The sequence below is a fragment of the Protopterus annectens genome, chromosome 10.part0 (assembly GCF_019279795.1).
Source record: "Protopterus annectens isolate FY-2018-M chromosome 10.part0, PAN1.0, whole genome shotgun sequence".
Classification (NCBI taxonomy): domain Eukaryota; kingdom Metazoa; phylum Chordata; order Ceratodontiformes; family Protopteridae; genus Protopterus; species Protopterus annectens.
The window spans coordinates 1,665,513,564-1,665,537,937 of NC_056744.1; the positions used below are offsets into that span (position 1 = coordinate 1,665,513,564).

The 24,374-nt window shown below is 40.7% G+C and overlaps 1 protein-coding gene across 1 annotated transcript; it reads left to right on the forward strand.

The window, feature by feature from the left end:
- Window positions 1-213: 213 nt before the first annotated feature.
- Window positions 214-1,636, forward strand: LOC122814402 (zinc finger protein 83-like). The gene is made up of 2 exons (XM_044086985.1): window positions 214-325; window positions 597-1,636. Exons 1-2 carry the CDS (start codon window positions 214-216, stop codon window positions 1,574-1,576), a joined length of 1,092 nt encoding a protein of 363 aa, XP_043942920.1. The 3' UTR covers window positions 1,577-1,636.
- Window positions 1,637-24,374: the final 22,738 nt, after the last annotated feature.

Genomic DNA, 24,374 nt, shown 5'->3' on the forward strand with positions numbered 1-24,374 from the left:
TTATGTTTAACATTCAAAATCTTGAAATTTCGATCATATGGTGTCGACCATATGACATTCGAAATTTCAAGCATTTGAGGTTCTAATAGGAACCCCTACGTGATAGGGGTATGAACAATATTGTAGTAGACAGTACATTAACAAAAGGGAGGTGAATGGGGAAACAACAAAGACCAAACTGTGAAGCATGTGTCTGAGATTACCTAAAACTGAATGCCGGAAGTCAGATGTGAGGATACTGGTTATTGGGGAGGGGAGAGTAAACAGGGGGCAGAAAGGTTAGAAGATGACCATATGTCAGTATTACAGAATTGTAAAGCAGCAGGTAAGTTTGTAATTTAGTCTGCCTCATATGAAATGGCAGTTGACTGAAATAAATTAAACACCTTCTCACAATGAACAAATTCTGATAAAAGATGGAACTGAACTACCTAACCTTATTTTATTAGTGATAATAATAACAGAATAAAGCAGTTGATGAACAAAAACAAATCCAAAAATGTTTAAATTGCTAAACTGTACACGTCATTGTGATGAAATACATTGCATATTTCTTTTGTTCTTGCAATAAAATACTTTCAAATAATCTGTTCTAGGTATGAAGAGTACAGACTGCAATGAACAGCCAGCACTTGTAAGATCACAGTTACATGACCCTACAGTTAACCTCCAGCAGAGGTATCAGCCTGCAAATCAGCCTGCAAAGGACAATGACAAGGTTTATCTCACTGATATACCACAGTTTCCATCAGAGTACCAGTGCCGCCAAACCCCTGAATGTGACAATGGAACACCTGCGACATGTCACCTGACAGAGCATCTACAGCCACGTGTTCAGCCGGTGAAGGTATATGATGAGCTGTCTGTCACTCCTACTACAACACTTCACTCAGGACATGGCTGCAGCAGGAACTCTGAACGTGACACAACTGAGAGATTTCATGCAAAGAAAGAAAAGCACAAGTGTGCTGAATGCAATAAGTCTTTCACACGTGCCAGTGGCCTGAAACAGCATCAATCCATTCACACAGGATTGAAACCATATAAATGTACAGAATGCAATAAGTCTTTCACATGTGCCAGTGGCCTGAAACAGCATCAAGCCATTCATACAGGATTGAAACCATATAAATGTACAGAATGCAATAAGTCTTTCACATGTGTCAGTGGCCTGAAAAAACATCAAGCCATTCACACAGGATTTAAACCATATAAATGTACTGAATGCAATAAGTCTTTCACACACCTAAGTAATCTTCGACAGCATCTTGTCATTCACACAGGATTGAAACCATATAAATGTACTGAATGCAGTAAGAGTTTCAGACAGCTAGGCACGCTTCGACAGCATTATACCATTCACACAGGCATGAAACCACATAAATGTACTGAATGCAGTAAGTCTTTCAGACAGCTAGGCAATCTTCGACAGCATTATGCCATTCACACAGGAGTGAAGAGCTATAAATGTAATGAATGCTCTAAGTGCTTCAAATATCTCAGCAATCTTCAGGCGCATCGTGCCACTCACACAGGCAGGCATTGGGGTCCTAATGGAGAGATGAAAAGTCAGTAAGCAAAGCAGAGTAGTAGTGCTGAAATCAAATTCATCTTCAAGTCTTGCTGAGTTCCTTTGCGAGGTGGACCCTGTTTTCACAAAATCTCACCAAGGCGACACTAATATATAGACTGTATTTATATAGCATATATCATGGATAGAAGTAAGTCAGAAACAAAAAAAAAAAGCTGGGTGCACAAGACCCAGGATAAAAAAAGTGCCCAGTCCTGGTAGGCATACTGGTGCCAGGACTGGAAAAAATGACAGTGCAGAATCCTCAAAATACAGAAACATTCCTACAATGGGGCGAGGCCAGGCCCAGGGGGAAGATGGTCCCCCTGTCGTAGAAGGAAGTAGCAGTCCATAAAAAACAAAGAAGAGACATAAAGACAATAGAATGGCCTATTGAGGATAAGAAAGAAATTATGTATTGTTACTATTCTGTAAAAAGCCCAGACTTTCCAGGCACAAGATATACAAAATGGTTAAGACAGAAATTTGAGGAAAGAAAAATACTTCCGCAAGAACTGTCAGAAACTTCAAATTAAAATTTGCGTTCATTAATAAAACAGATTTTTGAAAAAACGTATATAGATCAAGAAACTTTGATCTGTTTTGGAAAAAGAAGCCTATGAGGAAGTGCAAAAGTATAAACAACAAAACCTAGAGATATTTGAAAAATATAAAAAAAGAAATATGGACATGGGAAAGAAACAGAGATTTGATATGATGCAATATTTATGCAAAGGGGAAAGTCAAGTTAACTAATATAGAGAAGGCAGTTTCAAAGATATTTGAAGAGAAATAAAGGAAAAGCATCCAGATGTGGAAAATTTCACAGTAAAAAAAATTATATCACAAAGATGTAATGTGGAAAAAAAGATTAGTAAAGTGGAAGTTAAAGAAGTTGAAGTTATGGAGTGCCTGCGAAATGAAGGATTTAATGTAGAAGGTCTAAAACAGACTACATCACAGCATGATAGAGTGAGTCCCCAGAATAAGGAAAAGCAAGAAGATCAGGAGACGTGTGAAGAAGAAATATGGACACGGGAAAGGAAAAAAGATTTAATATGGTGAAATATTTATCCAAAGGAGAAAGCAAAACTAACTTAATACAAAAGAGCAGCACCAAATATATCTGAAGAGAAATACAGGCAAAGGAATCCAGATATGGAAAATTTTACAATACAAAAAATAAGAAGATTAAGAGGAAAAGTAGAAAAAGAGATTAGTAATGGACAAGTTAAAGATAGAAAATGAGGTTATGGAACAGCTGCAAAGAGAAAGATTCAGTGTAGAAAATCGAATGCAGAAATCACCACATCAGGATAGAGCAATGGATATCCAAATTAAGGGGAAACTAGTGGAACAGGAAGCAATTGGTCAGGTACCATATCAAGATATTTTGGAGCCTTCCACAAGAAACCAATATAAACATTAATTTGAAGCTAGACAGCAAGGAAAGAAACAGGAAACTATGGAAACTCGGATGCAGTCAATGTTGAGGAGTGATAAGCCAGTGAGTTCCCATATGACAGAACAACAGATGACACAGGATGAAATTGAAGAGAATGTGCAACAGGAAGATGCTATAGAACTTTCTATAGAATGCCTGCAGGAAACGGAAAACAAGGGATGTGCCTTCAGTTTGGAAGAAAATGAGCCAAGAGAGGAGTTGCTTGATTTAATGGACATGGATAGATATATTAAGATCAATGAGAGGAATAGACTGCAGAAGGTCAATAAAACCCAAAAAGTAAGAAGTCTGATAAAACAAATAAATGCAGTAATTAGGACTGTCCATAGAGATCCATGGAGTATAACAGAAGTAAACAGTATATATTACTGTGCAGCTAAATTAATAACTGATAAAGTTCTACCACAAGAACGCAGGGTAGTGAGGGAAAGGACAGGGAGAAATCAAATACCATCATGGAAATATCGAATAGATAAAACTATAAAGCAGTTAAGACAAGAAGTGTCAGTGTTAGAAAACTATAGAAAGGGGAATAGATCGGCAAAAATGCTAAGAAATCTAGATGTGGTAAAAGCAATGGGCAGTATTGGAAGAGACCAGGATCTATCATGCACTATCACAAATAAACTAAAAAATTCAGCACAGGTGGAAAAACTTAGAAGATGCACAGACAAATATAAAGGAAGAGTATAAAATAAGCATTTGATTGATGACCCAAAAAAGATGTATAGAGAATTGGGAAACAAGGTAAAAGGAATTGAAAGACCATCAAAAAAAGAGGAAGTAGATACATTTTGGAGAAGTATTTATGAAGATCCTGTGAGACATAACAAAGATGCTAAATGGATAGAAGAAGTAAAATAAAGAATAAGAAGTTTAAAGGTACAGGATATGAAATGGGATAAAGTAACAGCCAGAGGGATTGAAACAAGGTTAAGAAAAGCCTCTAACTGGAAAATGCCAGGCTCAGATGTAGTACCTAACTTTTGGTTAAAAGTATTAACATCTTTGCATGAGGATTTAGCCATGAGTAAGAACTATTTATATGCGCACACCAAACAGACACCACACTGGCTAATAGCAGGCAAAACAATGCTCTTACTTGAGAGTGAACCTGCAAGCTACCCTAAAATTATAGACCAATAACCTGCCTTCCAACGACATATAAACTACACACAGGAATTGAAGCCAACAGAGTTTATAGTCCTTTAGAAGAAAACTCAAATATGGCAGTAGAACAAAAGAGCAATAAAAGAAACTCATGTGAAACAAAGAATAATTTGTTAAATAAAGTTATAGTGGAAAACTGTAAAAAGGGTAAGAATCTAAGTGTGGCATGGATTCACTAGAAAAAAGCATTTGATAGTATCCCACATTCATGGATAAAATATAGCTTAAAAATGTATAAGATGCACCCTACACTGACTACATTACAGTAACCATGAAACAATGGCAGGCTACTTTGCAATTAAGCCATGATAAAGTACAGATTATTATCCCAGGGATAAAAATTCAAAGGGGGATATTCCAGGGTGACTCTCTGTCACCATTGCTATTCTGCCTTGCCATTAATCCATTAAGCTGTTTACTTAACAGCTTAGGCCATGGCTATAATTTGGCTCCTAGAAAACAACAAAGTCTAATGACTTCTCATCTTCTCTTTGTGGATGATTTAAAAACTGTGTAGCTCATCAGATGAGGAACCGAAAGCACAGCTGCAGGTTGTCAAAACATTTTCAGATGATATTAGAATGTCATTTGAAATTGCCAGACCCAGTGACTACAGTGTCTTGTGTAGAGAGAGACACAAAGTCATAAACTGTCAGAATCATCAGGCATAAATGAGAGCAATGTGGAAGAAAGATACCTGGACAGTTCCAAAAGTAGTAGGAGCAATGGTTTATACTCGTATTTGGATATGTTACCAATACATGTAACTCCATACGAAATGCAGAAGGAGTCATTACTGGGCACATTGTGGGTGATTCGAAGAGCTTTACTGGCTGACATCAAAGATTAAAACAATGCTTATTTCATGAACTTTAATCATACTTTGATTTAGGAATGGGGTCCATTCACGTCATGGTATTAGAAACCCAAAATACTTGGAGAAATTAAAAAGACAGGTGAATGTGAAAAACAAAAGAAAGAATATAAGGTGAAAGATCATATGATAAGGCAAGAAATGTGGAAAAGCATAAATATAGTTGCAAGTAAAGAAAACTTCTGGAAGAACCTCATGTTGATCAGGAACGAACACAGGAATGGTTAAGGAGAGGTGAATTCAAACCAAGAGATGAAAGATTAATATTGGCGGCTCAAGATAGTGGGCTACGTATACGCTGGTTTACAAAGTCCATTGAACATGTGAGAGAAACAGACAAATGTAGGTTTTGTAAGACCGAACTAACAGTCGCACACCTCGTTGCTGGTTGTGACATATTAATGGCAGAAGGACTGTATACTGAAAGGCACAATAATGCGGCGAGACTGTTGCACTGGGGATTATGCAAGCATTATGGTTTTGAAGTGGGTGAAAAGCACTGGAAACATGAGCCACAAAGTGTTGTAGAAAATGATGAAGTGTATATCACATGGGATTACCCATTACCAACAGTTCAAAAAAATAGATGTGAGAAAAACAGATGTAGTAGTCCATGAAAAGAAGACAAAGCTAGCATTGATCATTGAAATTGCTGCACCATGTGACTGTAGTGTCTTACGTACAGAGGGACACAACGTCATAAAATACCAGGATTTGCAGACAGAAATGAGGGCAGTGTGGAGGAAGAATACCCAGATAGTTCCAATCGTAGTAGGAGCAATAGGTCTTATAAAAAATAAAAAAGCATTTACAATGATACTTAGATATGTTACTGATGCATGTAACTCTACGATTTGCAGGAGTCATTACTGTGCACCTAGCGGTGCTGTGAAGAGCACTTCTGACTAACATCAAAGTTTGAAACAATACTAATTTCGTAAACTTTAATCATACTTGTACTCAGGAGTGGGGTACATTTCCATCATGGTATTAGAAACCCAAAAGACTTGGAGACATTAAAAAAAAGAGCAAAATCATATAAATCTACCGAATGCAGTAAGTGGTTCAGAGACCTCAGCAATCTTTGGGATTATGTCATTCACAGGGGATTGAAGCAGTATGAATCTACTGAATTCGGTAAGTGCATCACACATCTCAGCAATTTGCAGTGGTGTCATGTCACTCAGAGGGACTAAACCAAATAAATGTATGAAATGAAATAAGTACCACATGCATCTTAACAATCTTTGACAGAATCATGACACAAGTACTCTTAGACATGTGACTGACTCTTCAATTTTCATTTGCTGGCTGGTATTTTAAAGTGTATATATTGATGTGATTGTAGCAGTTGCTCCTTTTTTACACTGAAGAAGTGTCCTGTGAGACTTAAGCTTTGTGTTTTATTCAGTTTTATTAAAGGATTTTGAGACATTTGCAGTGCTGTTTTTCTTTTTGCCTTCTGTTTGACTTTTCCTCACAAACTGTAATTGCCTTTGTACTGAGCATTTCTTCCTTTCCCCATGGTGGTGCAACCTCGTGTTTAGTATATGTATGTAGCGGAGCTGTGGATGATGCAGCATTTAACATCAAGGAGTGCAGGTGGGGGCAGCCCTGCACATGAAGGAGAGTAGGTGGGGTCTTGCACCCCTGGAAAAATATTATTTTTGTTGTTTAGTTTTGGATACTGCTCACATTTTTCACTCCTTTGTGATCATAGTTGTATTAGGTGACCACAAGTGATTCAAAAGCTTGTCAGGGAGCCACTGCGGTCAATTTTCAGAGAAATTCAAGTCCAGCAGTTCTGTTAAGTTCAGGTGCTCAGAAGCAGTGTTCTCCCTTTTTATGTGATTCTCTGGATCCTCTTGTGAAGATGCCCAGGCCTTCTCATGTACAGTTATCAGTATCTCTCTGCTTTCTGTATTACTCCACCCCAATCCAGTGATCAAGGTCATAGGTCCATCAGTGAAACACCAACATTTCTAATTGGAGGAGCTACAGACCTCTATCTTGTATGCCACATAATTGGACATTCAAGTAATCTATGCAGGAATATTGTCTGCCAATACATCAATTTGCTAACGTTTTACATTTTCAAACTATTTATATCATGTGTTTAAAGCAACAGTTGTGTGTGTTTTTCCAATATATAGGTTCATAGGTTCATAGTAGGCTATCTGCCCGAGGGCATTTACAAGCCTAGCCCATAGTTTTGTGGCTTACGCCACCCCTTTAGTTTGGAGAAACTATGCCCATTATTTTGCTGTGCCTCTGTCGAGCAGTGACACTGAGGTAATCCCTGGGGTATATATGCACTATCCTGGTGAGTACCACCATACTATATTATATTAAATTAACCTCCCTCCAGCTTGATATCATGGTCTCAGGCCAGTAGATGGACTCTGAGCCCTAGACAGGCCTTCTACATTATGTTGAGTCATGTCTGGTCTGTGTTGCGCTGAAAAATTTAAAGTCTGCAAGGAAAGTGCCCACCTATGGAGTTTCATTTTCCTATTCTGTTGTTTTTTCAGCCTTAACACATAAGTTGATAGGTTAATACAGTAAACTTTCAGTTAACTGGAGCTCAAGAAACCAGAAAAAAATTGAAGAAATACATTACGGTATGAACAATTCAGTTTTTCATTTATTGCACTTTCTGTTTTCCCCTGCAAAAACATACTTTACGTTTTTAGTTTTAATAAGGAAGATAAAAATAAATTCCATCACTCCCAGTCCTGAGAATGTCAAACCAAACAAGTCAAATCGCTAAAATGTTAACACTCGCTCCATACTCAGTCAATTTGGATCAAATTGCACATTCTCTCTCTCCGATCTCTCTGACATGCACAGTCTCTCCAGCTTTCATGCGTGCATTAACTCACTCTCTCGCTACAATCTCTCACACACACCCTTCAGCTTTCGTACATCTCTCCAATCTCTCACACACAGTTGCTTCTTTTTTCATATGTGCATTCTCTCTCTCTCTCTTTCTATTCAATTCATTCAGTTCCAGTCCACTCAGTGTGCCACTGACAACCATTTTGCTTGCCATGCTCTCTAGCGGAAGTATAAGTTTAAAATATTATTCCAGCCAGGCTTTTAGTTACTGTATTTCAGTATTAAAATCAAATCAGTACAGTGCTTATGGTATGGTATAAGGTCCAGTATTTGTCAGGTCTATTTTTAATAGTAACTTTCAAGCAACCAGAAACTACATTTATCCAGCATCTACCAATCCTCGTGGGTGCTGGTTAACTGAGAGTTTACTATAGGAGGTTACTAAGCTCATGGCCCTAGGGCCCTTACAAGCCTAACCAAGTTCAACTGTTATACCCTTAAGGGTCTAGAGATATGGTCTATGTTGTAAGCAGATCTAAATTAGCACAGACTACCCCTATTTAAGAAGGACACAGGTGAAACTCCTGGGGTGAATTTGCGGTTTCACATCCAGTCATTCAAGTAAGAAGCAGTAATAATGGGCTTCGTTTAACCTTTTTAGAAGTTTATTCCAGAGGAGAAGCAACCTCTGGGAGACGTATCTGTCTCCCTGGCAAGTCCTGTTGATGTCGCATGCTAGGTTAAGGTCCCTAGAGCAAGTGAATAATGTAGCATTTGATTTATGATTGTGCAGCATTTCCATTAAGGGAGGATCAGAGGTTGCTCTGTATGCAAGGCAAAGGTCACTTCTGAGTAGTCTATACAATACAGAGTATACTGACAGTGATTTCACTCTGTCCACATAAGATGTGCTGACGACCCTGAATTTAATTTGTGAGGAACCTTTGAGGTCTCTCCAGTTGCTGCAGCTGCCTGTTTAGATACATAACGAAGGGAGCATTGTACTCTGTCATTGGCCTGATGAGGGGAAAGTACAGGGGAGTTATAACCTCTTTTGTTCTGGAAGCTATGCCTTTGCTTATGAGGTGAGCAATGTAGAAGGCCTTCCTTACCACCGTGGAGACATGGTGATGAAAAGTAAGGTTGCTGTCAACCTGTGTGCCCAAATCTCTCACTACTGATTTAGAGCTTAGGGTGTTGTTATTAATATGGTAATCTGCAGGGACATCACCTATGCCAAAGGGGATGATGATGCATTTTTTTTGTATTGAGTTTAAGACCATGACTTTGGTACCAGTCATTGGCTTGTGTAAGTCCTTCTTGTAGAATGCTGTCATCATTTGGGAACTCAGTGACTGCTCCTTGTTTATAGTCATCAGCAAACTTTGTTAGCCACAGACCTTTTAATTTTGCTTGTACTTCAGAGAAGTAGATTCCAAACAATAGGGGCTCCAGCACTGATCCCTGTGGAGCACCGCTAGTAATGGGTCTGCTGGTGGACGTGGAGTCCCCTATTTTGACTCTATGTGTTCTGTCAGTGAGCCATTTTGCAACCCACCTGACAGTATATGGGTTGACCCCCAGCTGGGTGGGTTTTTGAGTGGTGCTCGAGTGGGAGATTGTATCAAAGGCCTTGGCCAAGTGTAGGTCAGCCATATTTACAGATTTGCCTTTGTCCTGGGCTTTGGTGACAGTCTTGAAGAAATCCAACAGGTTCACCAGGCAGAATCTCCCTCTAACAAAACCAAACTGGGTCGGGTCATGTGTTTGAAGGTCTCCTATATCATTGTTAAGTTTCATGATGATTATCTCCATGACCTTGCAGGTAAGGCTGGTTAGGCTAATGGGTCTATAGTTCCCAGGATTGGTGAATGCACCCCACTTGTGCAAGGGGATGACAGTATCTGTTTTCCATTCAGCATGAACAAAACCAGTGCTTAGCCTCTGGTTGAAAAGAGTACCCAGTGGTATTGCTAACTACTGTTTTAAACCATTGAGAATGTAGCTTGGTATGCTATCAGATCCCATAGATGCTGATTTTTTGGTCTTGGAGAGAGAGGTTAAAACTTGCTGTTTAGAGACAGAAAGTAGAAAAAAGGTGGTAGGAATGTTTTGGGGTATATGTGGTGGGCACAGGGGGGAGAAGTTTTCACTGAACCTGTCCACTAGCAGGCTGGCTATTTCCACTGGTTCAGTATATGTGGTACCATTCACTACCAGTTCAGTGCAAATCTGGGCTTTTTCTTTAAAGTTTTGGATGCCGCTAAAGAATGCCCTACAGTTAGCCTTACCTAGGGATGCTAATCTAGATTCGTAGTTAGCTTTAGAGTATTTTACAAGATGTCTTATTTGCTTGTTCAAGCTGAGAAGGGTGTGCTTCCAATTCTGAGATCGGTCCTTCTTGCTCTTAGACAGCAATTTCTTCCTCTGATTGTATAACCTGTTTATGGTGGATGTCCACCAGGCAGGCTTGTTTTTTCTTGAGGATCTTACTTTGGTCCTATCAGGAACAGCTGAGTCAATACAACTGTATAGATGTTTATAAAATGCATTGGTGTATATCCCAGTATAGGTGTCCTTGCTGTCAGTGGGGACAGGAGCTTTGAAGCTATTAATGCCTTCTCGTAAGAGGCTGTAGTTGGCTTTGGAGAACTTTTTTAGCCTAATTTCTCCTGGGGGAGTGTCTGTTGCTATTTTTACTTTGAAAGAGACTGATTTATGATCAAACTTCACCTGGTAGGCCTGCACACTTGTGGTGGTGCTCCATTCTACCATGATGGTGAGTACCAAGTCTAGAAAGTTTGGGCCCCTTATGTGGGTGCCAACAATTTGCTCCAAGACATTTGAGTTAAAGAAGTCTAAGAACCTTTGGGCAAGTGTGTTTCTACATGTATAAGCTACCCAATCTGTGGACGGGTAGTTAGTCACCCATAACCAGGGTGTTTGGTTGTATTTTGAGTGACTCAAGTATATCCAAGTAGACAGCATGGATATCATGGTTTGTGGAGGGGGAACTATAGCTGGTGATAACTTGGGGAGGGGTCTTTCCTATAGTTATTTGCACATGGAGTAGCTCTATGGAATCATTCTGTTTAGCCAATCTGGAGGTGTATTTATCTTTGAATATTGATACTCCTCCTCCTTTAGTTTTCAAGTGTTCATTTTATGGTCTGAATGTGACTGCACAGATGTCTGCATCTTCCTAGGTGAGGTGTGCTTCCAGTGAGTGCAGTTTCAAATTTAGACTCATACCATTTAGCAGCATAACCCTAAGGTTATTTTGTGAGGATATTTTTATGATGCAAATTTTGTTTTTGTGACATTGCCTAAAAAGGCTCTATGGAGAGGCAAGAGCCTTAGCCAGTAGCCGAAAGCCCAGAGTTGACAGGTGGAGGCCATCTGTGGCAAAGCATCGCGGTCTATCAGCCATATCATCTCAGGCTGACAGGTACTAAATCCCCTTAGAATAACACCAGAAACTAAGCCAACTGTTGAATTCAGACATTTTTTGTCTGTATTGAGGCACCATCCTAGGTGAAGGTAGAATGCTGTTTAAGGCTGAGGACACACCTGCCTGGGACACATAATCAGAGAGCTCAGTCATGTCTCTCTTCATATAGTTCAGTGAGGTATGTCTCAAGTCGTTCACACCAACATGGACTCTGACAGAGTCACAACAGTGCCTGTTGTTGAGAGAGAGTTGAGTGTGTGTGTGATGTGACAGGTCCTGGCTCCTGGCATACAGCTGACTGTGACCTTTTCCTTATCCAACCTAGTGATTGAGACATCTGTGTGTCTCACAATGGAGTCACCTATGACTAAAACATTGGATTTTGTGTCTTGCCTTAGGGGCATGATTGGTGAGACACTGGTGCGTGCTTTTGTGTATGTACTGTGATTTGATGGAAATGTGTTAAGTGAAGTGTGGTTATGTTTGGGAGGTAAATACAAAAAATCAGGAGATCCAACCTATAAAACAGCAACCAATAATAACCTGAAAAGGTGGAGGAAGCAGGAGGAAAACCAGTGTCCAAAAAATACTAAGTTTATTTAACACTGACAACACTTCACATACGTTTTCGTCAGGTAAAAACGTCATCAGAATGCTCATATCAACTACATACAAACTTAATATACTCACACTAATTAAAAACTAACCAGTAAAATACTAACTGAATACATTACATCACAAATAGTCACAAGTGAATATCAAATGTCACCTGGTCCTTACTAAATACAAGAAGTTCATCTATAAAAGCTAACCATAAAAAACATTCAAGTAATCAACCTGTGTGGGGAAGATGTAATAATAAAAAATAAATGTATGTCTACCCTAACAGTATGTTGTTGTTCTTCTTCTTTCGGCTTTTTCCGGTTAAGGGTTGCCACAGCGGAACTCCGGTCCGCTAATGATTGGCAGTATATTTTTTTACGGGTGCCGAGGTGCCAGCTCGATGCCCAACCTTCAACGAAGGCACGCCAATTCTATGCATGTCTTTCAGACGCCACTCGACCGTGGGGAGGACATGCAGACTCCACACACAAGGCGCTCCAGCCAAGAATGGAACGGGAGAACCTCTTGTTGTGAGGCAACAATGCTACCACTGCCCCACCCTAACAGTACGTAAATAACTTAAAACATATAAAATCAACCACACAGGTTGATTATTTGAATGTTTTTTATGGTTATCTTTTATAGATGAACTTCTTGTATTTAGTAAGGACCAGGTGACATTTGATATTCACTTGTGAGTATTTGTGATGTAATGTATTCAGTTAGTATTTTATTGGCTAGTTTTTAATTAGTATTAATATATTAGGTTTGTATGTAGTTGATATGAGCAGTCTGATGGTTTTTATCTGAAGAAAACATATGTGAAGTGTTAGTGTTAAATAAACTTGGTATTTTTTGTACACTGGATGTTCTTTATGTCTCACTGTTGCAGTCAATACATATGGGTAATCTGCTGACAGGTTGCCCTCAGTCAGCCTGAATAACAAAGTCTTGGGTCCTGCATCAGTTGCTATCTCCTCTTCCATGACGTCAGGTCATCAGGGGTATAAAACATGCAGTTGATGCCATTTTATTCAGTCTTTCGTGCCGCGCGGTGCCCAAAGCAGAAGCAGTTTGCAAGTGCCGGTCGGCCGACTCCTGAAATTTTCGTATTCGAGTTTCAGAACCGAAGTCTTCAAACTAAAGCTAAATACCCTGTTGGGGAAACTTTTTCTTGCTCCTTACCAATGTCAGTAAAAGTTAATAATTGCATTACTTGTGGGAAGCAAATACCTCCTAAGGATTTTCATTTGTACTGTATTCCTTGCCTAGGTCCTGACCACAATGTGCCTTGCTGTTGGTTTTGTGCTAAATTTAACCAACGCATTGTTAAGTGTCGGTATATTTTTGCTTCTAAGTATTTTGGTTCAAGATTTAACTATCCTGAAATGTCGTCAGTTAGCAATCCGACTACTGGAGTTCACAAAAAACACAAAGAAAAAGACAGAGACAGACTGTCGAGGTCCAAAACCGATGACGAAGCTTCTCCTAAGCCAGTCGCCGGTTCACCGGTACTCAGTGAGATGCTTTTGCAGCTCCTGATACTCGCTACTTTTGAGTCGCAGGCCTCTACCGAGACCCATTCGGAGTTCGGTATCCATCGAGATTCTCAGAGTATTGAACCCACAGATGTCTCTCCCTTAGATGTGTCTGGAGCTGCTGAGCAGGCACTGGCTTCTGAGGGTGTTTTCAGACCTCAACATTTTTATATTAAACCGACACCAGCAACAAAATCAAGGTCAAAAACAACTTCTATGTCTAAAAAAACGATGCATGAGCCACGTGTTCAGGCCCCTATGCCTTAAAAACAGATGATCAAAATGGATGAGGATTTAATTACCTTGATCAGGGGTTCCCAACCCCCCCCCGCTAAGAGGCCTAGGCAAGGCACTGATTATGAATCTTCAGATCCGGTTTCCATTTCTTCTGATTCCTCTTCTGATCAGGAATTTTCTGTTCCTCCCTATGAGGATTCTGATGCAGAGGAATCCATCCCATCTGCATCTCCTCCTGAGGATTACTCTTTTGGAGAGACTTTGCATACTTTAAGGGAACATTTTCACTGGGAGAGTCAGGACTTCTCTGAATCAAAAAAGGCTTAGGGATTTTCCTTCTTCTCACCAGCATAGCCTTTTTGTCAACTCCTCCTGTATTAATGCATTGTGATGTGTGTTCTTGGAATCAGGCATGGCTCCTGATTCCCTGCCTCCGGCTCCTAGTAAGCCAGACAGATATTATAGGGTTCCTGACTCCCACAAATTTCTTTTCAAGAATCCTGCTGCTGATCCTGAGACTATCTCTCAGGGTCCCAAGGGTGTAAAGGCTTCTACAGCCAAAAATCCTACCCCTTCTGATAGAGATTCCAAGGCGCTTGATAGATGGAGTAAGAAGGTTTATACGTCTGCAACCTTGGCAATCAGGGCTTTAAACTGCCAGTTTCATATGCTTAAATATCAACAGCATGTTATGGGCTTACTGAAACAGAAAATTATGTTAATTTCTGATTGTGTGGAAAATAAAGGGTTACAGGATTTATTGCATTCAGCTGAACAGGTTGGAAAGCATACTTTGCAATGTGGTTTTGATTCCTTGGAGGCCTCTTGTAGGGCCGCTATTACTGGATCTGTGATTAGAAGGCATGCTTGGCTCAAGGAGCAAAATCTGCCTGATCATGTTAAAGCTAAATTGTTGGATGCCCCTTTGCAGCATGATACTCTGTTTGGTAATAAGGCAGAAGACATTTTAAAGAAAATGGAAGACAAAGCTAAATCTATGCAAACTGTAAAATATTTCTTGCAAGTGCAGCCACCCAGGTTCAGTAGACACTGGCCTACTAAAAACTGGACCTTTCCTGTGTCCAGCAGAGCCAATCAGGGCAAATCCAAGCACTCCAAAGGCTCCAGATATCAGTCACAGGGTTCTTACAGGTCAAAGCAATGGGGTGCCTCCACCTCCAAATCTGGAGGAAACAAAGCACAACCCTACAGTAAGCAGTCTCAATGACTTTCCTCTACCTTCACCAAGCACTTATCTTTTGGCAGCCCCCTTGGGGGGGAAACTAGCACTTCATGCTCAAAATTGGCAGTTAATTACCCAAGACAAGTGGGTATTAAACATAGTATCCCAGGGTACAGATTTAATTTCCATACTTTGCCAATTCCAAACGGATGGCCGGATCTGCCACAAAATCAGTGGGCAGAGGCACAGAAACAAGTCATGTCCCTCATGGATATGGGGGTTATTCAACTGGTACCAGAAAAGGAAAAAGGACAAGGTTTTTATTCAAGACTTTTCCTGGTACCCAGAAAAGACAATTCATGCTTTCAATACTGGACTTATTGATTCTGAACATGTTCCTGGACATTCCAAAATTTAAAATGCTGACTTTACAACAGCTACTGCCTATGCTAGGCAAGAATGCTTGGTTAGTAACTCTAGACTGAGGCATACCTGCATAACCCAATAAGGGAATCATGCAGAAGATACCTCCGCTTCAAAGCAGGTTTTTTGCATTACCAGTTCTCTGCACTGTCCTTTGGCTTATCTACTGTGCCCAGGGTCTTTACAAAGTGCTTGGCACCAGTAATTGCATTCTGCAGGCAAAGAAGCATACAAATATATCCTTATCTGGACGATTGTCTCATTCAAGCAGAGGACAAGGACACTCTTCTTCAACATCTGGCATTTGTAAAAAGGCTTCTAGCATGCCTAGGGTACACCATAAATGAAAAGAAATCACAACTGGTACCCTCTCAAATAATTACATTCCTGGGTGCAAGCTTGAATACAACTGCCCAGATGGCTTACCTCACACCAGACAAACAAAGGCAACTGACAGCATACTTCAAACAAATGGCAACAAAAACCCAGTTATCTGCAAGACAAATTCTGCAGGCTTTGGGTTCATGGCATCCTGCATTCTACTAATTCCATATGCGAGACTGCATATGAGGAAACTTCAATGGTACCTAAAAAGTTTATGGAGTCAACATTGTCACTGCCTAGAAACAATGATTCCTCTTATTCCCTGCCTACAACAGGAGTTTCTTTGGTGGACAGAGACATGTCACCAAAACAAGGGACTGTCATTCACTCTACCCACTGCCACCCAACCCCTAACGACAGACGCATCATACTATGCTTGGGGGCCCACCTGGCAGGGAGATACATTCAGGGCAAATGGAGCCCAAACCAAATGCATCTGCATATCAACCAGAAAGAAATGCTAACTGTTCAGAATGCTCTCTGACAGCCTTCAAGGACTTTCTTCATCCAGGACAACTACTGATCTATTTGCCTCTCCCCAAAATTATCAGTTGGACAAATTCTGCACAAGAGCTCATCACAAAAAAACATGGAAAGTAGATGCTCTATCCTTCATCTGGAAAAACCTATCAGTTTATGCCTTTCCCCCTCTGCCTCTTCTCTCCAAGGTCTTACTAAAAGTCAGACAGGAAAAAACAAAAATGATCCTAATTGCTCCAGACTGGCCTGTCCAGCACTGGTACCCGCTTCTAAGGAACATGTCACATCATTTTCCATGGTGCTTGCCTCAAATACCTCATCTACTGTCTCAGCAGAACTATCAAATTCTGCACACTCTGCTCCAAACTCTGAATCTTGCAGCATGGCTAATCGACTAATTATTCAAACCAGTAAATCTGTGATGGATGTTATTTTGGAAGCCAGAAGGCCTAGTACTAGAAAATCTTATGCTGATAAGTGGGAGAGATTTTGTTCTTGGAACCAAGCACAAGGAACAGACGCAGCAAAGCCCACTATTCCTCAGATTTTACAATATTTAACCGAGATGCTTGACAAGGGCCTATCTTTTCCTTCAAGAAAAATCCATGCCTCTGCCATTTCGGCTCATTACAACACAGAGCCTCCCCTCTTTTCTCATCCACTGCTTAAGCAGTATCTTAGAGGGGGCCAAAAATGTAAGGCCTCCCAGAAGATCACCAACTCTGCATGGGACCTCAATTTTGTACTGGAAAAACTCACCCTGCCTCCTTTTGAACCAGCAGCTACTGCAGATATAAAATTTCTATCTTGGAAAACAGCTTTTCTTTTGGCAGTCACTTCAGCAAGAAGGGTTTCAGAACTACAGGCTCTCATGGCAGTGGAGCCTTTCATTATATTTTACCCAGACAGGGTATCCCTCAGGACCAATTTTTTTTTTTTATGCCTAAGGTGGTATCCAGTGTGGCTCTTAACCAGAACATTCACCTGCCAACATTTTACCCAAATCCACAGTACAAGGAGGAGCGGATTCTGCATTCATTGGATGTACACAGACAACTAAGATTCTACTTAAACAGGACCAAATCTCTAAGAAATACTGAGCAACTACTGGTAGCATTTGCTGCAGGATCAGAAGGGAAAGCTATATCAAAGCAGACTGTTTCTAAATGGATAAGCCACTGCATTGGTTTCTGCTATTTGCACCATGGTAAACCTGTGCCCAAGGGGATCAGATCACATTCCACCAGGACTGCCTCTACTTCATCAGCTTTTCTCACAGTGGTTCCAACCAAAGATATTCTAGAAGCTGCTACTTGGAGCTCTGTTCATACCTTTACAAGGCATTACCATTTACTTCTCTTCTCCAAATCTAGGGCAGGCTTTGCCACTGCAGTCCTGCAGGGCCTTATAGCCACTCTTAATGCTGTTTAGTGCCATCCTCCCATCCACAGCTTTGGGATTCTACCCAAATGCAATGACTGCAACAGTGAAACACGAATAACATAGTACAGTTGTGTACACTTACCATAAATGCAGATGTTCGAGTTTATTCACTGTTGCAGTCTGGGTTACCCACCCGCCATCCCCCATTCTATACCTTTTCTTTCCTTCACTATACTCAAAAGCCTTTGTGGTGTATTTGCTTTTAGTTGAAGGTAAAGTTTGTTTCTAAAAATGCATTTATACATTTACTGTTTACTTATATATATATTTTTGCTCCCCATTTGGGGGGGCACCTGACATCTGGGGCAAGAAAAACTGAATAAAATTGCGTCGGCTGCATGTTTTATACCCCTGACAACCTGACGTCATGGAAGAGGAGACAGAAACTGACGCAGGACCCAAGACTTTGTTATTCAGGCTGACTGAGGGCAACCTGCCAGCAGATTATCCAAATGTAATGACTGCAACAGTGAATACATTCGAGCATCTACAGTTATTGTAAGTGTACACAACTGTACTTTTTCCTCCTGCTTCCTCAACCTTTTGAGGTTATTATTTGTTTGGGAGGTCTCTGATCTTTATGTAGGCTGCTAATGAGAATCTCTGCATTTGTTGACTGAAGATGCCCATGTCAATCAGGTTGGCTGGAGAAATGGTGGGAAATTGTTAATTCATGACACTAGGTGAAATACTGCGGTCAGTAAACCAGGATGGGACTAGAAGTACATGGTATGGCTAAGGACAAGAATAAGTTCTAAACTGTGAGGGGCTTAATTGGTAAGACTTGTGGAGGAACCTCAGAGGCTCAGCTGAGTGTCTAACTGGGCAGTGAAGTACAGCAGCGAGAAACCTCCGATGGGAGTAGAAGCAGTTGACTATGGGAAAATTGTCTAAGAATTTGTGTCTATAACTGCCAATGGTATCCTCCACCATGCGGTAATGAATGGTTATGCAGGCAGTATGTGCCACACAAACCTGAGCTAATGTGGGCAACAAGTAGCAACAAAATTAAACTAATTTCAAACACTCTAACCAGTAGTAGCACACTAGACTGGGCCCTGGACCAACAGTCACCACTCAGATAGGTCCTTAGCTGCACTCTAATCTCACTAGGGTGTACTGGAGGCCTTGTTTTGTGGAGGAAAGCTGGATCAGTGCTCAGAAACTGTAAAAACAGACTGGGTCCAGCAAATCTGAACTGTCTATGGTAGGCTGAAAGTGCAAGAAACAGCAAAAATACAGTAAAATAGAGTTCAAAAATAACAGCACACAGTAAAGTACAATGCACGAAGTACAGCTCAGGTAAAAATGATACTTATTTTGTGGTAGCAGCCAGTGGATGCTTTAGATACCACAGGAGATTGAATATTTTTCAGTAGCAGGCTGTGGATGCTTCATATCCCACAAGAGATAGCTTATTGTTAACCTGTAAATTGAACAGAGAACTCATCAAGACTGTGACTTATTCCAACAAGTGTAAATTCTAAGCCAAGAAGTTAATACTTTAGCGACACTAGTGTCCTCCTGATTACTCAGTGTTACTTTCAACAGTGGAATAATCAATTGCAGTTCTACTCAGTTTTTGACAAAAAAAAATTATGGGATATTCTTCCTCATCAAAATTCTGTGATCACACTGTCTCAGGATCTATGTCTGTGCATCAGTATATATAGTAAAAGGCTTGCTAAAATCTGTAGAAACTAGGATCTGCACTGAACATTAATATTTCTTTCAGCTGCTTAAAGCATTCTCTCCTTTACTATCGAATTTTAAGGGACATCTTCCCTTTTGCAAGGTTTATATATATGAGAATACAGTATTGCTGCAAAATGGGTACCGAGTTTCAATAATGTTAAAAATGAACCAGATGTCTGTTGCTGTAATGCCTGGAGCTGTACTGAACAAGTGCCAAATCTTCTTGAACTTTTCAGAGTAAAAGCCTTGATTTTGTAATTCTATGACAAACATAATTTATTATGTATTGTATAGTGAGCAGCAAATATAATGAAAACAGCAGCATACACTGGAGGTAGCTATAGTCATGTATATTACTGAAACCATCTCAAACAACAGTGCTGATGAACTGAAACTAACTGAAGATTTTGTAACACTGAGGATTGTAAACTGAGCACTCGGACTTCAGTAACTGTGAAGACTAAATTAAACTGTCCTTTTATAACTCTGAACTCATGAGTATTTCTTCAGCGTTTCTCCCTGGCCTCTGCTGAAAATAGGCTATGTCATAATTGGACTTTCCCAGTTAACAGATGTTAAATAAATAAAAACATTCCTCTGTAGTTTCTGCAACTCAGAATTTCTGAACTTCTAAACTGACCTCTGTCTTGAAAATCTCTCTCTTAGTACCAAAATCTTGTAAATTTCCTACCCATCTTTACATGCCTCCTTAACCTTGGCTCTGAAGTCTTGTACCATTTGAATAAGATATTGTAGGTGCCTACCTCCAATCTGTCTGTTTTTGCATCTTCTGCAAGTTCTTTGACACACAACAAAATGTTCCAGACATTTTCTTTGCATGGCTTAACCTTATCCGTGCTCTGACTTGAGGCCATTTACTGAAACATTCCTTTTCATTAAAACTGCACTTAACTGAAACTCCATGTAAAAATGTGAAACACAAAATGTTGATATTGGCCTGCTTTAATATGGCTGTATTTCTAGGCCTATACAATGAAAATGCTATACTTGTGTAGGATTTATTCTGCCAAAACTGTATAGCACTCTGCTAGCCCCAAGAATGCCCACACCTTCTGCTTTGTGCCAGGAATATGCTAGTTTCCTACAGCTTCAGATTTTTCTTTCTGGTGTCTAACAGTCCCCTGCTATTCACATGCTCTGAATATTCTACCTCTGTCTTGCTAACATGCTCTTAGAGGGATTAATAGTTAAATCTTTTTTGTCTTATAATGTCCAATACAGTCGTACCTTATCTAGTTGGGATCCCCAATCCACTGAATGTATTATCGCATTGTGCAGGTGTACCTTCTCATGTATGACATGTGACAGCACTGTATCACCGGAAATGAAGGACAGTATACTGTAAAAAGTTCTCTAGTGTGAAGTACAATATGTTTTCTTTGACTTTGGCCATTAGAGGGATCTTCCAATATTCCTATGTTAGATCTAATAGGGTTGAGAACTATGATATCTCTTACCTTTCTGTGAGGTCTTTAATCCGAGGCATTGGATTGCTATGAGAAATGCTGTTCATTTTTCCTAAAGTCATGAATGGACTCAACAGTACTTTTATCAGATATTGGGACTAAAACTGTATGGCAGTTTCACTTAATTTTCAACTCCTCTGAAATGGCATATTAACCGTTTTTTTTTTTTATTACTTTCTGTTGTACAGCTTTTTCCTGTGACTCTGGTATTCTGCCAGATGTTAAGTTGATATATTCATCTGGAATGCTGTCAGTATGATGCTGACTTATGTCTGTTATGCCAGGTAGCTCTGAACACACTTTCTCAGCAGAAGCCCTTGTATCTGTTGCTTTGTCTTGGTTAGTGTGCTATCTGCCTGAATAGCTGGCATAGGGGTCAATTTTTCTTTTTTAGTCAGACCTATTTATTTCTGCTTTTATACAAACTACAAAGGTATGTGCTCCATGGTGTCAGAACATTCATTGGTATGCTTTTTCTAGTCTTCTCCTACGAGTTGCTAACTTTGTAACTTACATTGCTTACTTTTATCTGCAAGTAGGGTCTGCTGCTCAGACAAAAATGTGATGTTCATCGTGTTACCCTGCTGCAGTCATCACACTTGGGTTATCCTGTCGTCAGGCGGTCCCGCAGTCGGCCGGATTTCCAAAGTCTTGGTCCAACGTCGGTTGCTGTCGCCTCATCCCTGATGTCAGAGCGCCAGGGGTACATATACTGCAACCGACGCCATTTTCTTCAGTCTTTCTTGCTGCGCGGTGCCCAAAGCAGAAGCAGTTCGCAAGTGCCGGTCGGCCACTCCTGAGATTTTCGAAATCGAATTTCAGACCAAAGTCTTCTATAAAGCTAAGTACCCCGTTGGGGAAACTTTTCTTGCCTCAGACCGATGTCAGAAAAAGTTAATAATTGTATTTCTTGTGGGAAGCAAATACCTCATAAGGATTTTCATTCTTATTGCATACCTTGCCTAGGTCCTGATCACGACGTCACTTCTTGTTGTTTTTGTGCTAGATTTAATAAACGTACTATTAAAAGACGATTTGATTTCACACAACACTTTTTTGGTAGAAAATTTAACTATAACATGCCGTCGGAGCACAAAAAGCGCAGGGACAAGGGCCGACAGCCCAGGCCTAAGCCTGATTCCGAGGCCTCGGTTGATCCGGTCTCCGGTTCTCCAGTTATCAGTGAGGCCCAATGCAGCCTCTGACTACCGCAGTTCTGGAACCAGAGACCGCTACAGATATTTTGCCGGAATGTATTAGGCCGACGCAGCCTTTTACATCAGGCCCTACTGACGATTTACCTTTCAAGGACGTCGGTACTTCTGAAACGCCATCGGTTTCTGAAGGCGTTTTCAGACCGACTACTCTTACAGTCAAAATGTTTTCCAAGTCGAAGACTCCTAAATCGAAAAAGGCTTCACCTCAGTCTCCTGTTCAAGGCCCTATGCCTAAGAAACAGATGCTCAAAATGGCTGAAGGTTTGATTTCTCTTATCAGGGGTTCACAGCCTCCTCCTGACAAAAGGCTTAGACAAGAGGAAGATTCTGCTTCCTTTGAACAACTGTCTATTTCTTCAAATTCCTCTGAGGACCAAGACTATTCCTTCTCTCCTTATGAAGATTCTGATGCTGAGGAATCTATTCCCTCAGCTTCCCCTCCAGAAGATTACTCTTTGGGGGAAACTTTACACACTATGAGGGAACATTTTCACTGGGAAGGTCAGGATTACTCTGATTCCAAGAAAAGGTTGAGAGAGTTTCTTTTACTCCCCCAACACAGACCTCTAGCCATCCCTCCTGTTTTGGACATTGTGGATGATGTCTACTTGGAATCCAGTTTCAACCCTGACTCTCTACCTCCTGCCCCGACCAAGTCTGACAGGTACTACAGAGTACCTGATTCCCACAAATTTCTTTACAAAAGCCCAGTAGCTGACCCAGAGACTATCTCTCAGGGTCCAAAGGGGGCTAAGGCTTCCATGGCTAAAAATCCAGTACCTTCTGAAAGGGATTCAAGAGCACTAGACAGATGGGGGGAAAAGGTTTACACCTCAGCCACTTTAGCTATGAGAGCATTAAACTGTCAGTTTCATATGCTTAAGTATCAGCAATTTCTGATCTCTCAGTTAAAACAAAAGATAACCATCTTTCCTTAACAACCTGAAATGAAAGAAGTACAGGATTTGTTACACACCACCGAGCAGGTGGGCAAACATACTTTACAATGTAGGTTTGATTCTTTAGAGGCCTCCTGCAGAGCAGCTGTCACTGGGTCAGTTATACGTAGGCATGCCTGGTTAAAAGAACAAAGTCTGCCTGATCATGTTAAAGCAAAACTATTAGATGCTCCCTTACAGCAGGATGTTCTTTTTGGTGCTAAAGCAGAGGAAGTTTTAAAGAAAATGGAGGATAAGGCGAAATCCATGCAGACAGTCAAAGATTTTCTACAAGTGCAACCCCCTCGCTTCAGCAGAAATTGGCCAACAAAGAATTGGTCCTTTCCAGCCACTGACAGGCCTCAGAAGGGTAAATACAGGCGCCCAAGGGGCAGAGGACAACCACAAGCTCAGTATAAGCCTCGCCAATGGGGTACTCCAACCCAGAAGGGAGGAGAAGACACGTCTCAACCCACCAGAAGGCAAACTCAATGACTTGCACCTCAGCTGGCCAAACAAAGCTCTTTTGTCAGCCCCCTTGCGGGGGAAACTAGCTCTATTTGCAAACAACTGGCACATGGTCACAAAGGACAAATGGGTCCTAGACATAAATTTACGAGGATACAGATTCCACTTTCACACCTTGCTAATAAAAAGAGGAATGCCAAACCTGCTACAAAATCAAAGGGCAGAGGCTCAAAGACCAAATTATAGCTCTCATGGCTATGAGAGCCATTCAACGGGTACCAATTCAAGAGCAAGGCCAAGGATTTTACTCAAGACTCTTCCTAGTACCCAGGAAAGAAAATGCTTGGAGGTCAATTCTGGACCTCTCAATTCTAAACACTTACTTACAAGTTCCCAAATTCAAGATGCTAACACTACAGCAGCTACTTCCCATGTTGGGCAAGGAAGCATGGCTGGTAACGTTGGACCTGAAGGAGGCATACCTGCATGTCCCTATCAGACAAAGTTGCAGAAGATACCTCCGTTTCATTGCAGGTTCAACCCATTACCAGTTCTCTGCACTGCCCTTTGGCTTATCTACTGCGCCCAGAGTATTCACAAAATGCCTGGCACCAGTAATTGCATACTGCAGACAAAGAGGAATTCAAATATATCCATATCTGGACGACTGCCTCACCCAAGCAGAAAGAAAAGACATTCTCTTACAACATCTGGCTTTTGTGAAGCATCCACTAAATTGTCTGGGGTACACAGTAAACGAAAAGAAGTCAAAACTATTACCCTCACAAAAAATGACATTCCTGGGTGCCAGCTTGGACACAACGGCCCAGAAGGCTTATCTTACACCAGACAAGCAATTACAACTGACTCAATATTTCAAGACAATGGCAACAAAGACCCAATTAGCTGC